The sequence below is a fragment of the Mixophyes fleayi genome, chromosome 10 (genome assembly GCF_038048845.1).
Source record: "Mixophyes fleayi isolate aMixFle1 chromosome 10, aMixFle1.hap1, whole genome shotgun sequence".
NCBI classification, from domain to species: Eukaryota; Metazoa; Chordata; class Amphibia; order Anura; family Limnodynastidae; genus Mixophyes; species Mixophyes fleayi.
The window spans coordinates 60206031-60218911 of record NC_134411.1 but is presented as its reverse complement, the minus strand read 5'-3'; the positions used below and the strand labels follow the sequence as shown (position 1 = coordinate 60218911).

General features: G+C 42.9%; 1 protein-coding gene across 2 annotated transcripts in view; it reads left to right on the top strand.

The window, feature by feature from the left end:
* SLC12A4 (solute carrier family 12 member 4) overlaps positions 1-12881 on the top strand; it is a 1264335-nt gene that overhangs the window by 1231834 nt on the left and 19620 nt on the right. For both annotated transcript variants that reach the window (XM_075188833.1, XM_075188832.1), the window contains one exon: positions 11698-11829. In XM_075188833.1, the coding sequence (XP_075044934.1) occupies positions 11698-11829 (132 nt within the window). The remainder of the gene's footprint in view (positions 1-11697; positions 11830-12881) is intronic.

Genomic DNA, 12881 nt, shown 5'->3' with positions numbered 1-12881 from the left:
GCGTGTTTGTGCGAATGTATGGTAAAAGACCAGTTACTGTTGCTGCCACGTGTAGTGGATGCGTACGCCCTTTCACGCCGTAGCGTGCCCTTGTACGTCGTAGCGTACCGTACGCATCTTTTCAGACAAAGACAACCAAGTTTGCTCGACTTTAATTGAAATGACTTTATCCAATTTGCTGACTTCGACAGCTCCACCCTTTGATAGTGTACTAAACTATCACCCAATCACTGTTTCAAGTTCAGGCTTATACAATACTTCTTCACAGACCATGATCTCAGTATCTGGTACCACCCTTTCAGTCTCTTTCTCAGTGTCACTCCTATGAGACCGTTTTCCACACTTTAACACAGTAGGAACACATTTGACAACTAAACCAATTGCTAAGATGACACCCAGTATAAGGAGAAGGAGCTTACCTACACTAGCAACCATTTCCTGTACCCACTCCCCCAGACCGGAGAACCATTTCACAGGGTTCAACCACGAGGACCACCCCGCCACCTTTTCCCCGATCTCATATAACAAAGAATTATGGCTCTTTCGAAATTCCCATTTCAGCTGTAAAATTTCATCCATCTTCCGGTCTATAACCTCTTTAGGGTCATCCGTAGTATTAGTGATGTACGTGCAACATTTGACACCGAACTGGGTGGCCAGTGTCACACAGTACCCACCAGTAATAGAGGTGAGATAATTTAGTACCAGTCTATGTTGCACCAACTCCTTCTTGTACGCTTGTAGCTCCCTTCCAGTATACCTGAAAGTGTCATCATACATCTCGGTGATATTATCTATTAATTTAGCTAGGTCTTGGATATATTTAAAGTTTAATGTTCCCCGAGCGGTCCTGGTGAGATCTAGAGCAACCATAACTTGGAAACCAGCAGTTTCACTAATCAATTTTGTAGCTATGGGTTCCTCACCAGGAATCATATTTCTCTTGTCACGGTGTTCATACTGTGTGTGTATGTATGGTGGTGATGTAGTCTTGTGAATACCAACCATTTCTTCATGAGTAATAGTCATGATTTCAGGAACCAGTTTAGCTAAGAAACACAAGCCCTTGGAACTCAGAGTCACCCAGGAATAAGCTTTCCTCCCACAAACAAAATACACATCATCAGGGAGAACATAAGGAACAGTATGCCAATGAATTATATCACACAGAGTTTTGATAAAACTACCCATGCCTAGTGTCTCCATTTGCTCTAGACACGTGTCGGCATTAATGCATTTTTACATTTATCTGTAGAGACTTTTCCAATGGATACCTTCATGTGTTTGGTTATACGCCCTAATTTGTGACTTCCATCAACATTCCTGCCTAGTAGTGACCTTGTGAGTCTCCCTCTAAAATGAGTGTGGCGAGCCATTGTCTGATCTGATAGGTCAGCCTCCCAATTCTCCAGGCGCTTTGCATGAGATATGTTTAGGCACAGCAAAGATCTGCCTATGGAGTATTGTCGAAGCGTCAGACTAGGTGACCTAGTGTTATTGTACCTCCCGTCTATGGGCCTCCCACCCCTCAATTCGAGTACTTCAGATATGTTTAGAGGGAATGGCACTAGTCCTATATTATGCTGCCCTTGCGTCACGTGAGAGCACACCCAACACTCGGTTTGGTTTAGCACCTTACCCACCAGGGAGTGATAATCCTCCAAAGGATGTCCGCCTATATTCAGAGTACTGGGGTACTGGCATCGTTGGATGCATCTCTCTTCAACTAGGGAGTCGCAGAACTTGCAGATACAATACTCATCAGACAATAGCCCCTCACACTGCCTTCGAGTTCCTGAGCTAGCAGACCTTTTCATAACCCCCGGACCAAGTTTGATAATGGGCTGCTCTGAGTATCCTAATAACTTTTCTTCTGCCTCCATCTCATCCGTATCACTCCCAGAACCTTCCTCCGTCCTCCATCCTCCTTCACAAAAATAGAATGTCCCAGAAAAAAAATAAAAACAAGGAAAATCCTGGAACAAAAGAAAAACAAAAACCGCCACTCCATCGCTGGAAAGGTAGTTCTGGGGCAACGTCTCTGGTTCAGGTGTCTCGACTGCAGGCTTTAGGTCTCCCGGAACAGACTCACGAGTGACAGATCTATGTCGTTGGTCTTAGCTTTATCTTGCACTTTCTCCGGATTATGGACTCTCCTGCAGTGGGTGGAATGGACCCAAGTGTCTCTCTCTGCAACCTTCAGTGATGTAGTACTGGTCAGCAGCATTTGGTACGGGCCTTCCCAACGGTCTGTTAAACAACCTGAACGTAAGAAATTGCGGATCATAACATAGTCTCCAGGTTCAACATCATGACAGTTCGTTTCTGGCATACCAGGTGACAGCATTTTTAGTTTTTGTTGCTGTTTTAGCTGTCTACTCATTCTTATAAGATATTGTACAGTCACTTCATTATTACACTTCAAGTTGTCTTGTGGACTCACGATCAAATGAGGTTGTCGTCCGAACAGTATCTCAAAGGGGGACAGATTAAGAGGAGGTCTAGGAGTGGTCCGAATGCTATGGAGGACCAATGGCAAAGCCTCAGGCCATGCCAACCCAGTTTCAGCCATTATCTTACCAAGCTGCTTCTTTATAGTACCGTTTACTCTCTCCACCTTACCACTGGCTTGTGGTCGGTAAGTGGTGTGAAGTCTGCTACTGATTCCCATGAGTTTACACATATTTTGGACGATATCACCAGTAAAATGGGTACCCCTGTCACTTTCAATGATTCTAGGGATACCGAACCTACACACAAAGTCTTGTACAATTTTCTTTGCAGTGAACACAGCAGTATTAGTGGCTGCCGGATATGCTTCTACCCAACCGGAAAACACATCAATACACACTAACACATACTTTAGATTCCTGCACGGTGGTAATTGGATATAGTCAATTTGTATTACCTGGAAAGGTCCGTCTGTAGGCGGGATGTGGGATGGCTCAGTTGGAATAGTTTTCCCGACATTTTTCCTCAAACAAGTAAGACATGACATTGCCTTCTTACCAGCCTGAGAGGAAAATCCGGGAGCACACCAGTATGCTCTCACCAGTGTGCACATACTTTCTTTACCCAGGTGAGTCAGGCCGTGTGCTGCTTCAGCCAGGCTTGGATAGTATGTTCGGGGAGCTACAGGCTTACCTTGTCCATCGCTCCAGAGTCCTGAGGACTCTTGACCACATCCCTTCGCCTTCCAGACCGCCTTTTCCTGCAGGGAACACAAATCTTGCATTTCAATTAATTTCTGCATATCTAATGTCTGAAAAACCATCATAGTCTCGGTCGATACAGTCATAGGTTGCCCTGCTGCCCATTTAGCAGCTTCGTCTGCCCTGTTGTTGCCTAATGACACTGGGTCTTCTTCAAAGGTATGGGCTTTGCACTTTATGACGGCTACTGTTCTGGGTAACTGTATCGCTGTCAGAAGTCCTTTTAAGTGTTGTGAGTGTGCCACTGGCGTATCTGCTGCTGTCGTAAAGTTTCTAAGACGCCAAAGGGCCCCAAAATTGTGCACTACCCCAAAGGCGTACCTAGAGTCAGTATATATATTGGCTGATTTACCCTCTGCCAATTCACACGCTCTCCTTAGTGCTACTAGTTCCGCCACCTGGGCTGAGTGAGGTAGACCAAGGGGTTCAGCTTCTACCACATCCTGATCGTCTACAACAGCGTAACCAGTACATAGCTCTCCTGTCTCTGTCTGTCTATGGCAACTTCCGTCTGTATAAAACGTAAAATCTACATTTTCTAAGGGGCTGTCACGTATGTCGGGCCTTGCAGTAAAGGTCTGATTTAGGTGTTCCATACAGTCATGCGTGTCCGTATTCTTGCCTAACTCATCATCAACCAGGGTCTCCTCACCTCCCACCCTTTGTGTCTCTAGAGACACATACGGAAGGTATGTAGCTGGATTTAAGGTGCTACATCGTTTGATGGTGGTGTTTGAGGGTGCCATCAGGGCTAGTTCCCATTTGGTGAATCTATCTGAAGAAACATGTCTGGTTTGAGCTGAATTTAACAGAGCTGATACAGCATGGGGTGTATAGATAGTTGAATTATGTCCTAATACTATGTCCTCGCTCTTACTTACCAGAAGAGCCGTTGCTGCTACACTTCTGAGACATGTTGGGAGTGATCTTGCCACATTGTCTAATTGTGCACTGTAGTATGCTACCGGTCTGCTAGCGTCACCATGTTTCTGTGCGAGGACACCTGCTGCACAACCATCAGCTTCTTTACAGAATAGCTCAAAAGGCTTTTCATAATCAGGTATTCCCAATGCAGGTGCTCTAGTCAGACTATCTTTAAGATTAAAGAACGCTTGCTCTGACTCTTCTGTGTGTACAACATGTTCTGGTTTTGAGGAAGAGACTAGCTCCTGCAATGGTAATGCCAGAATAGAAAAACCTGGGATCCAGGATCTACAGTATCCACACATCCCCAAGAAAGTGCGAATCTGCTTCTGGCTCTGCCGCAGAGTCATGTGTTGTATGGCCTCAATTCTGTCGGTTGTTAGGTGCCTTAGTGAGGCAGTGTCCTAAGTATTTGACCTTAGTCTGACATGGCTGTAATTTATCCTTTGCCACCTTGTGCCCTGTTTGTGAAAGATGAAGCAACAACAATTTAGTATCATGTAAACATGACATAAAAGAATCAGAGCACAACAACAAATCGTCGACATATTGAATTAGAACAGACCCATTGTGGGGTTGAAAGGATTGCAAACAGTCATGTAAGGCTTGGGAGAAAATACTGGGACTGTCAATGAACCCCTGGGGTAGTCTGGTCCATGTGTATTGAACTCCCCTGTAGGAGAATGCAAAAAGGTATTGGCAGTCAGGGTCAGGGCCGCCGAGAGGGGGGGGAGCGGGTACAGTTTACCCGGGCCCGGCCATGCCAGGGGGCCCGGGCCGGGCCCTCACTGCTAATTTAAAAAAAAATTATTTTATTTTATTTTTCTCTCTTGCGCTATTTTTTTTTAACTTTTCTTATTTTTTTTCCCGTGGGGGGGGGGGGGTTTCTTGGGAGCTGGAAGAAAGAATAAATAATAATAAAAAAAAAATACTCACGTGATCGCGCGGCGCCGTGTCCCTCCTCTCCTTCATTCACACTGACTGCCGGGCGTGACGTCATCAAGTCACGCCTGTCAATCAGTGAGGAGCGCCGCAGCCAGCATGAAGAAAGAAGACAGAAGAGGAGACAGAAGAGCAGAAAAGAAAAGAAAGAAGTTGACAAAAGGTAAGTAAAGAAACGGAGAGGCAAGGGGAGGAAAACAGAGAGGGACATTACTATAAAGAAAGGGGACAGAGAAACAGAGGAGGAAAAAAAGGAGAGAGCCACAGAGGAATAAAAAAAAAAGTGGGAGAGAGGAACAGAGGAGGGAAAAAAAGTGGGAGAGAGGAACAGAGGAGGAAAAAAAGGAGAGAGCCACAGAGGAATAAAAAAAAAATTGGGGAGAGAGGAACAGAGGAGGGAAAAAAAAGTGGGAGAGAGGAACAGAGGAGGAAAAAAAGTGGGAGAGAGGAACAAAGGAATAAAAAAAGTGGGAGAGAGGCACAAAGTAAAAAAGAAGGGGGAAAAGCAGCATGGAGGTCGCAGTGTGAGCATAAGGGGGTACAGTGTAGTTGTGATGAAGGGGCACATTATTGTGTGTGTAATGGCACAGGGGGCTTGTTGCAATGTAGTGTGTGTGAGGTAGGTGGCGGCTAATTAATGGGCGCTATTTTGTTTGTAGGGTGATGGTGAGGCAATTTAATAGTAGGGACTATTAATTTAAGATGGGGTGGTTTGGGGGCTATTGAATCTTGGGGTGAGTTTAGGGAGAATGAGGTCTATTTATTAAATGTGACTATGAATTATTTAATGGCAGTGATGGTTGCGGGAAATAGGTATTGCTGGGGCTGTTTGCAGGAAGGGAAATAGGTTTATTTATTAAATGTTAATAGTATTATTTTAATGTTGGGGCTGGAGGAAGGCCTAATTATTAATCGTGGGTGCAATTGATTTAACGCCGGGGCTGGCTGTAATTTTCTAAATGTAGCCATTTTTTTTTCAAAATAGGTCCTTCAACATTTCTGAATCCGGACAAGCCACAACTAAAGAAACCAGCAGCCACAGGTGGAGAAAGTGAGAAGAACAGGTAGGAGAGAGCAGCACAGTGTGTGAAATGTTGTGATTCTAGTAGGGACAATACCAATTTTTGGTGAATGTTGTGCCCAATGTAAGGTGTAGGCCAAGACTGAACTGTTTGTGTACACACTGCATTGTTTGTATACTACACTGTGGTAGATGTCCTGAAAGTCAGGAGTGCTTGAACATATGTGACGCTCCGGCGAATTGAGAGCCTAGTGGTTTTGATGTTAGCCACACCCCAATGGCACGTTTGCCACGCCACCAAATGCATGACCACACCTCCCAAAATTTCTGCACCGCCGTTTGGCTATCCACGCCCCTGAATGTATGACCATACACCCAAATTTTGGGGCTTACTTGACTATGAGGGGGGCCCCATGAATTTGTTGTACCTGGGCCCTGAATTCTTCTTGGCAGCCCTGGTCAGGGTGAAGAGGGACTGAGAAGAAAGCAGAACATAGATCAATGACAGTAAAATGACTGGCAGACGGTGGAATCTGCATGAGGATGACAGCTGGATTCGGCACTACGGGGAATTGGCTCTCAACAACTTTATTAATTTCCCTTAAGTCCTGGACTAATCTATAGCCCCTCCCCCCATTCTTCTTCACAGGGAAAATGGGACTATTTGCTGTACTGGCTGTACGAATTAAAATCCCTTGTTGTAACAGCCTCTCAATAACAGGATATACCCCTAGTTCCACCTCCGGTTTTAATGGATACTGTGGGATTTTTGGAGCTATCCTACCACTTTTTAGATTGACCATGACAGGGGCTACGTTTGCCATCAGTCCAGTGTCCTGTCCATCTCTGGTCCATAGTGAACCTGGTATTTCCTGCAACATCCCCTTTACTTGAGATGGACTTTGTTCTATAACAGGAGAGTGTAACATTAACCTTTGAGGGGTGCCCAATATATCCTGTACCTCATGTGCGACCTTCTCCGGTATATCTAAGAACACACCATCAGAAGTACAGTATATGACACATCCCATTTTACATAACAAGTCTCTCCCTAGCAAGTTAGTAGGAGCCGCCGCAGCCAAGAGAAACGAATGCTTAGTATGCAGAGGCCCGATAGTAACTTCAGCGGGTTTAGTTAGAGGATAATGTAACACTTTTCTTGTTACCCCGATGGCTGGATATGTTTTACTAGTCACCTGTAGATTGAAAGGAGAGGTTATCACAGATCAGGCCGCCCCTGTATCTACAAGAAAAGTTTCTTTCCTACCAGCTATGTCAACTATCATTGTTGGTTCTTCACTCTGACTCTCAGTTAACCTCACTGGCTGTAGACTACAGGTATGACCGGACCCCTAGCGCTGACTATTGATTTCCCGCGCAGCATTTGCTGCTGTAATAAGCGCGGGTAGATGTGAGTCTTCTAGTCTATGGGAATCCCTCCTTGGAGGATATCTATGTGACCCTTCATTAGGATTATACCATCCCTTTGTACAATCTTTTCTCATATGTCCTTCTTCTTTGCAATTGTAACATCTCAACATTCTGCGTTTCCCGTTATGTGGGTTATATGCTGGTGGTCGTGTATGCATTCCCCCTAATGCCTGTATACTCACCGTCATCAACTTGTCACGCTTTTCTTCCCTTTTCCTAAAGATATTTTTGTCATGTTCCACAGCAACTTCTCTAAGAGAATCTACCGTGCTGCCTCTCCAACCAGGGGTTGAGGTTTGTACTCTTGTTTTTAGATTTTCCTTTAAACCATCCATCAGTACTGTTACCGCTACTTCCCTATGATGTGGGTTCTCCCTTATATCTGATACCCCCGTAAACTGTGTCATTGATGCGAGAGCTCTACCAAAATAATCCGCTGCAGTTTCACTGTCTTTTTGTTTTATGGTGAAAATCTTACTCCAATTTACCACTACTGGAAAATATATGGCCAAGTGTTTGACAATTCTTTCTATATTCTTTTGGTTAATCTCATCAGTCAAGGTGTCATCTTCCTCCAACAAACAATCTTCAATAAAAAAATTTATGTTAGTATTGGGAGGAAGACACGCCCTCAACACTACACGCCAATTCTTATTGGTTGGTTCGTGGGCATTTCCTAAGTCTTTAACAAATTTCTGACATTTAGCTAACTCCTTTCTAGGATCTGGGAATTCAGTCATAATGGAACGTAATTCTGATCTAGTCCAGGGACAATGCATTGTAACATTTCTTAAAGAAACTACACCATCCTTGTCCGGTTTCCTATTGGGAACTGATATTGTGCGGACTGGGTATGCACCCTCTGGTTCACTGACTTCAGGGGACACTACAGGATTTGCTGGTTCAAGATTTAGAACGCTTTCACTCCTAGTGATCACGCTACTCTCACCTATCTCAGCCATTTTCTCATACTTGCGCTGAGCCTCTAGTACACTAACAGCATGGGCAATGGCCGAAATCACAGTGGGTTCATATTCATCTTCAGATACACTTGATTTAAACTGGCTTAAAACAGGATACAACTTAGCAATTTTTCTTTTTTCAGTTTTAATACAGACTGTACTTACCGCTCCCGCCACATAAGGTGGCGGGGGCGCGCTTGCGCTGAGTTCGCCACGCTTCTCAACGGTTACTTCCGTTGTGCGCGCGCTTTTAGTCACGCCTACTTCCGCTTTGCATTCACTGCTCTGCCACGTGTTACCTTCCATTTGCCACAATTTTAAACAATCATTATGTTTATTCCTCACTTTCGTTGAGGTAATCAACCATACTTTATCTTTTACAGTATTTAGTACCTCTGCATTAAAACTCCCTATTGTTGGGAAAGGCCTATCACAACCTTTGGTCTATTTGACCCACATGTCGCAATACGCAGTTGTGTATGCACCATATTTCTTACACATGAGAAATCTCGCTGAACCAATAGGACCTTCCTTAGGCAGTATCTTGGCCTTCCTTAGGCAGTACCTTAGCACCCATATTGAACAATAGGGTCCCAGAAATATCACAATATTCAGCCACTAATTTTCAACACTACTGCTAGAGATATTTTACCGGCCTGTGGACGTATTTGCTACAAGCCGCGTCCACTCGCTTCCTCTTGTATTAAACAAGTACCCCTAATACAGAAATATCAATGCGGACTAAAGGGTTATCAGCTTCCTGATCACCCCTGACTCTCCAACAAAATCTGTTGAGTTTATTACGTTTGGCAGCATCCGGTAAAGTCAATTACCAGCCTTACTAATGTAATTCCTCCCCGTTACCCCCAAGTCGCAATCACGGCTTTCCTTGCCGTGCGGTGCAATCGCAACACTTAAAGCTATTCTGTAAGCGATACGATTACCCTTGGGTGCACGTCGCGAAAACTTATTCAGTTTCCGCCCCCTGGTATACCTGCCTTGTATACCGTACACCAGTTGGGCACCTGCCTCGTCAAACAGCAACTGACACTCTATTTTAAAATAGATAAAACCTTAGTGTATTTAAAGTCAACAAATCACACGACATACACCTTTTCTGCGCAGAAAATAAAAGAATTCCCAACAATAGTAATAATGTCCCAGAGGTTTTCACAAGTGATTTATACTATGTATGTATAACTATCAAATAGATTGTTTAACTAAGGGGCAAATCTACCGGAAGTTCGCGTACGCACAGCAGGAAATACACATACGCTAAGCAATGCAATACAGTTAAAATGCACAATGACAGAACAAAGAAACAGTTTTCTCTTTTGTCCCTAGGTTCTAGTTAGCGTGCCCTAGATAATGCAAAACGGACATTCGGTTTCACAACACAGAGTAAAGTTCAGGTTTTGAACACAATGCGTTCTTACCCGTATATGATGCGTCTCCACCCTTTGTTGCCGAACCGAAATCCGTTGGTCTTGTGTATCATCTGCAACTAAACCTCCAAAGCTCACGAGCCCCCAAGTCGTTATGTGCGTATTGTCGCTAACCAATAACGATTGTCGAACCTCGATTTGTGTTTCCAACGCACAAAGATTTATTTGCAAATAGTAGAATAATATGCTCAAGCGAAGTGATAAATACAGCCGTTACTTTTCGCAGGCGTTCTGGATCCAGTGCAGTCATTCAATCCTGAAGTCTGGGGACAAGATGTCTGAACACTGGATGTGAAGCTGCTGCTGAATAACAATGAAATACAATAATACAATGAAGATGGTTTAACTTGCATCTATTAGTCCAGTTCTCAGGAAGGTCCAAGGGGTTGTCAATCATTGGCTAGTTCATCCTAAGGAATCCAAAAGAGGGGGTCACCTCTCCAGGGGGTATGCTCGGTTCTTCCCACCAAGATTCCTTACTCTTAAGTAGTTCATAATTCCCTATCATTCATAACTTGTGTATGCACTCTGCGATTCCCTCGCAGATTGAACCAAACAGTAGGATTTGTAACGAGGTTCATTATGATACCACTCATGATGTGATTCCTTCAACCTGTTCCGTGTATTTCACTAATATGCATGTAACTCTAATATAACATATAAATACTACTATATTTCGACATAACTATGTGTTGCAACTACCATTAATGTGTACTATTTTATAAGTATGCGTGTTTGTGCGAATGTATGGTAAAAGACCAGTTACTGTTGCTGCCACGTGTAGTGGATGCGTACGCCCTTTCACGCCGTAGCGTGCCCTTGTACGTCGTAACGTACCGTACGCATCTTTTCAGACAAAGACAACCAAGTTTGCTCGACTTTAATTGAAATGACTTTATCCAATTTGCTGACTTCGACAAAAACTATTAACTGCATAAAACCGGGCATTCTTTTTATAATAAAGGTATTGCCTTTATTACCACTAGCAATGATAAATGGTTGGTGCATGTTTATCTTTTAGATAATGCAAATTCTTTTGAATAAATATTGACTTGATAACTGCACTAAATATTGTTCAATACAATAAGATTTTAATAATATAACAGTAAAATAACATAATAAGAATTTACACATATGTAATGTCATTAAAATGCTTTGTGATGATGATACATTGATTCGAATACACAATATCTATAAAATACTGTAAATAAATGCAGGCACAGAATTTTTATAGGAAATGATTACTACTTTGCCTGTTACCAAAATATTCATCTGCTATGTATTTTGATGAATGCTATATGACTATGCACTTGTATATGAATAATTTTTGTGTAAATGGTGAGATCTGTTGTCAGTAATAGTATACAATGTGAAAACATGAATAATGCGCCCTTATTAGTGTAAATTATTATGGATATTACAAGTTGCCATGTACTTTCAGGACCTGTGTAAAAGTTCTTGACCTACAACCTTGTGCCTATATATGGTCACAAATGACTTCTGATATCTGTATCATTTATAGAAAGGGGTGCATTATCCATTATATTGTTCGTTGCTCTCATCACATTTTCCAAATGATATCTCAAACTGGTTAGGTTGGAGATGGTGTATATAACAATTCATTTACTATCTTTTAATTACTTACATTACGTATAGTAAATGTAAGTAATGTGAGAGATGTAAATGCATATCTAGTATAAAAAATGTGTGTGCGTTTAGTTTTTATATCTCGAGAGTGAGTAATTGTTTCTTATTGGCAGGTTTGGAAAAAGTGCCGAATGAGAATTTTTACAGTAGCACAAATGGATGACAACAGCATTCAAATGAAGAAAGACCTTGCAACCTTCCTTTATCATCTGAGGATTGAAGCAGAGGTGGAAGTAGTTGAAATGGTAAGAGAATGAAAAAAATAAGTTGTCTTAAGGAGCAAGTAAAGCTACTATTTGAAATTACTGTATACCAAAGATTACTGAGCTGAATAATATGCATGAAATAACTGGACTGTTTATCCTGAGCTAAATATGTTCATGCTTTCTTTCACCCCTTGCAACAGATTGCAGTGTTAGGAGCTTCTATAAGCAGGCAGACAGACTATCCTGCTCTCTCCTACCTGTCACTTTCACCACCTGTGGCTGCTGGTTTCTTTAGTTGCACTTGTCTGGATCCTGGAATGTTAGGGGCCCTATTTGGAAAAAAAAATGGGTACATTTAGAAAGTTCCAACCAGCCCCGGCATTAAATCAAATTAAAATAATATTATTCCTATTTAATAAATAGATCTATATCCCTCCAACCAACCCCAACATTATAGTAATTGTATTCCCATTTAATAAATAAACCTATTTTCCTTTCCCTACTCCATGGCAGCCCTTACAATGGGTTAATCCCTGATCAGCTAGTGTAGACAGGAAGAAATTTGTCCCACCTGACCCCTATATAAGGCAGCTCCTCCTCTTCCTCAGTGTCTTTTCTTCTTGTCTTAGCAGTGTTAGGACAGGATAGTGTAGTGAGTCTTTGTTATTTTTGTTTGCTATGTTATTCGAGAGGGCTTACCTGAGGTTATGTCTTTTTCCTCTGGGCTGGCTGCAGGGCAGTTTCAGCTGAGCACGGGTGTTCTCTTTGATTGAATTTTATGAGACTCCCAGGGTTGTGCACACAGGAGCGCACGGAGGACAAGGCTCATGGAGGACAGTGCGCGCGCACGCGCTATACGTTGCCTGTGGAAAGAATCAGGTGATAAGTATGCTAAGACTCACTATGATGATGTCGAGAGCAGGCACCATATTTAGCAGCTGCAGCCCATTATTAATGAGGTTCATTGTTTGCTTGGTGTTGGAAGCTGCAGGACTTGGCAGCTATTAGTGCACTATGGACCAAGAGCCCGCCCCAAAAAAGCCGAAGAACACCCCAAGGTAAGCCCTTAGTAAGGGGTCCTTTTTATTCCT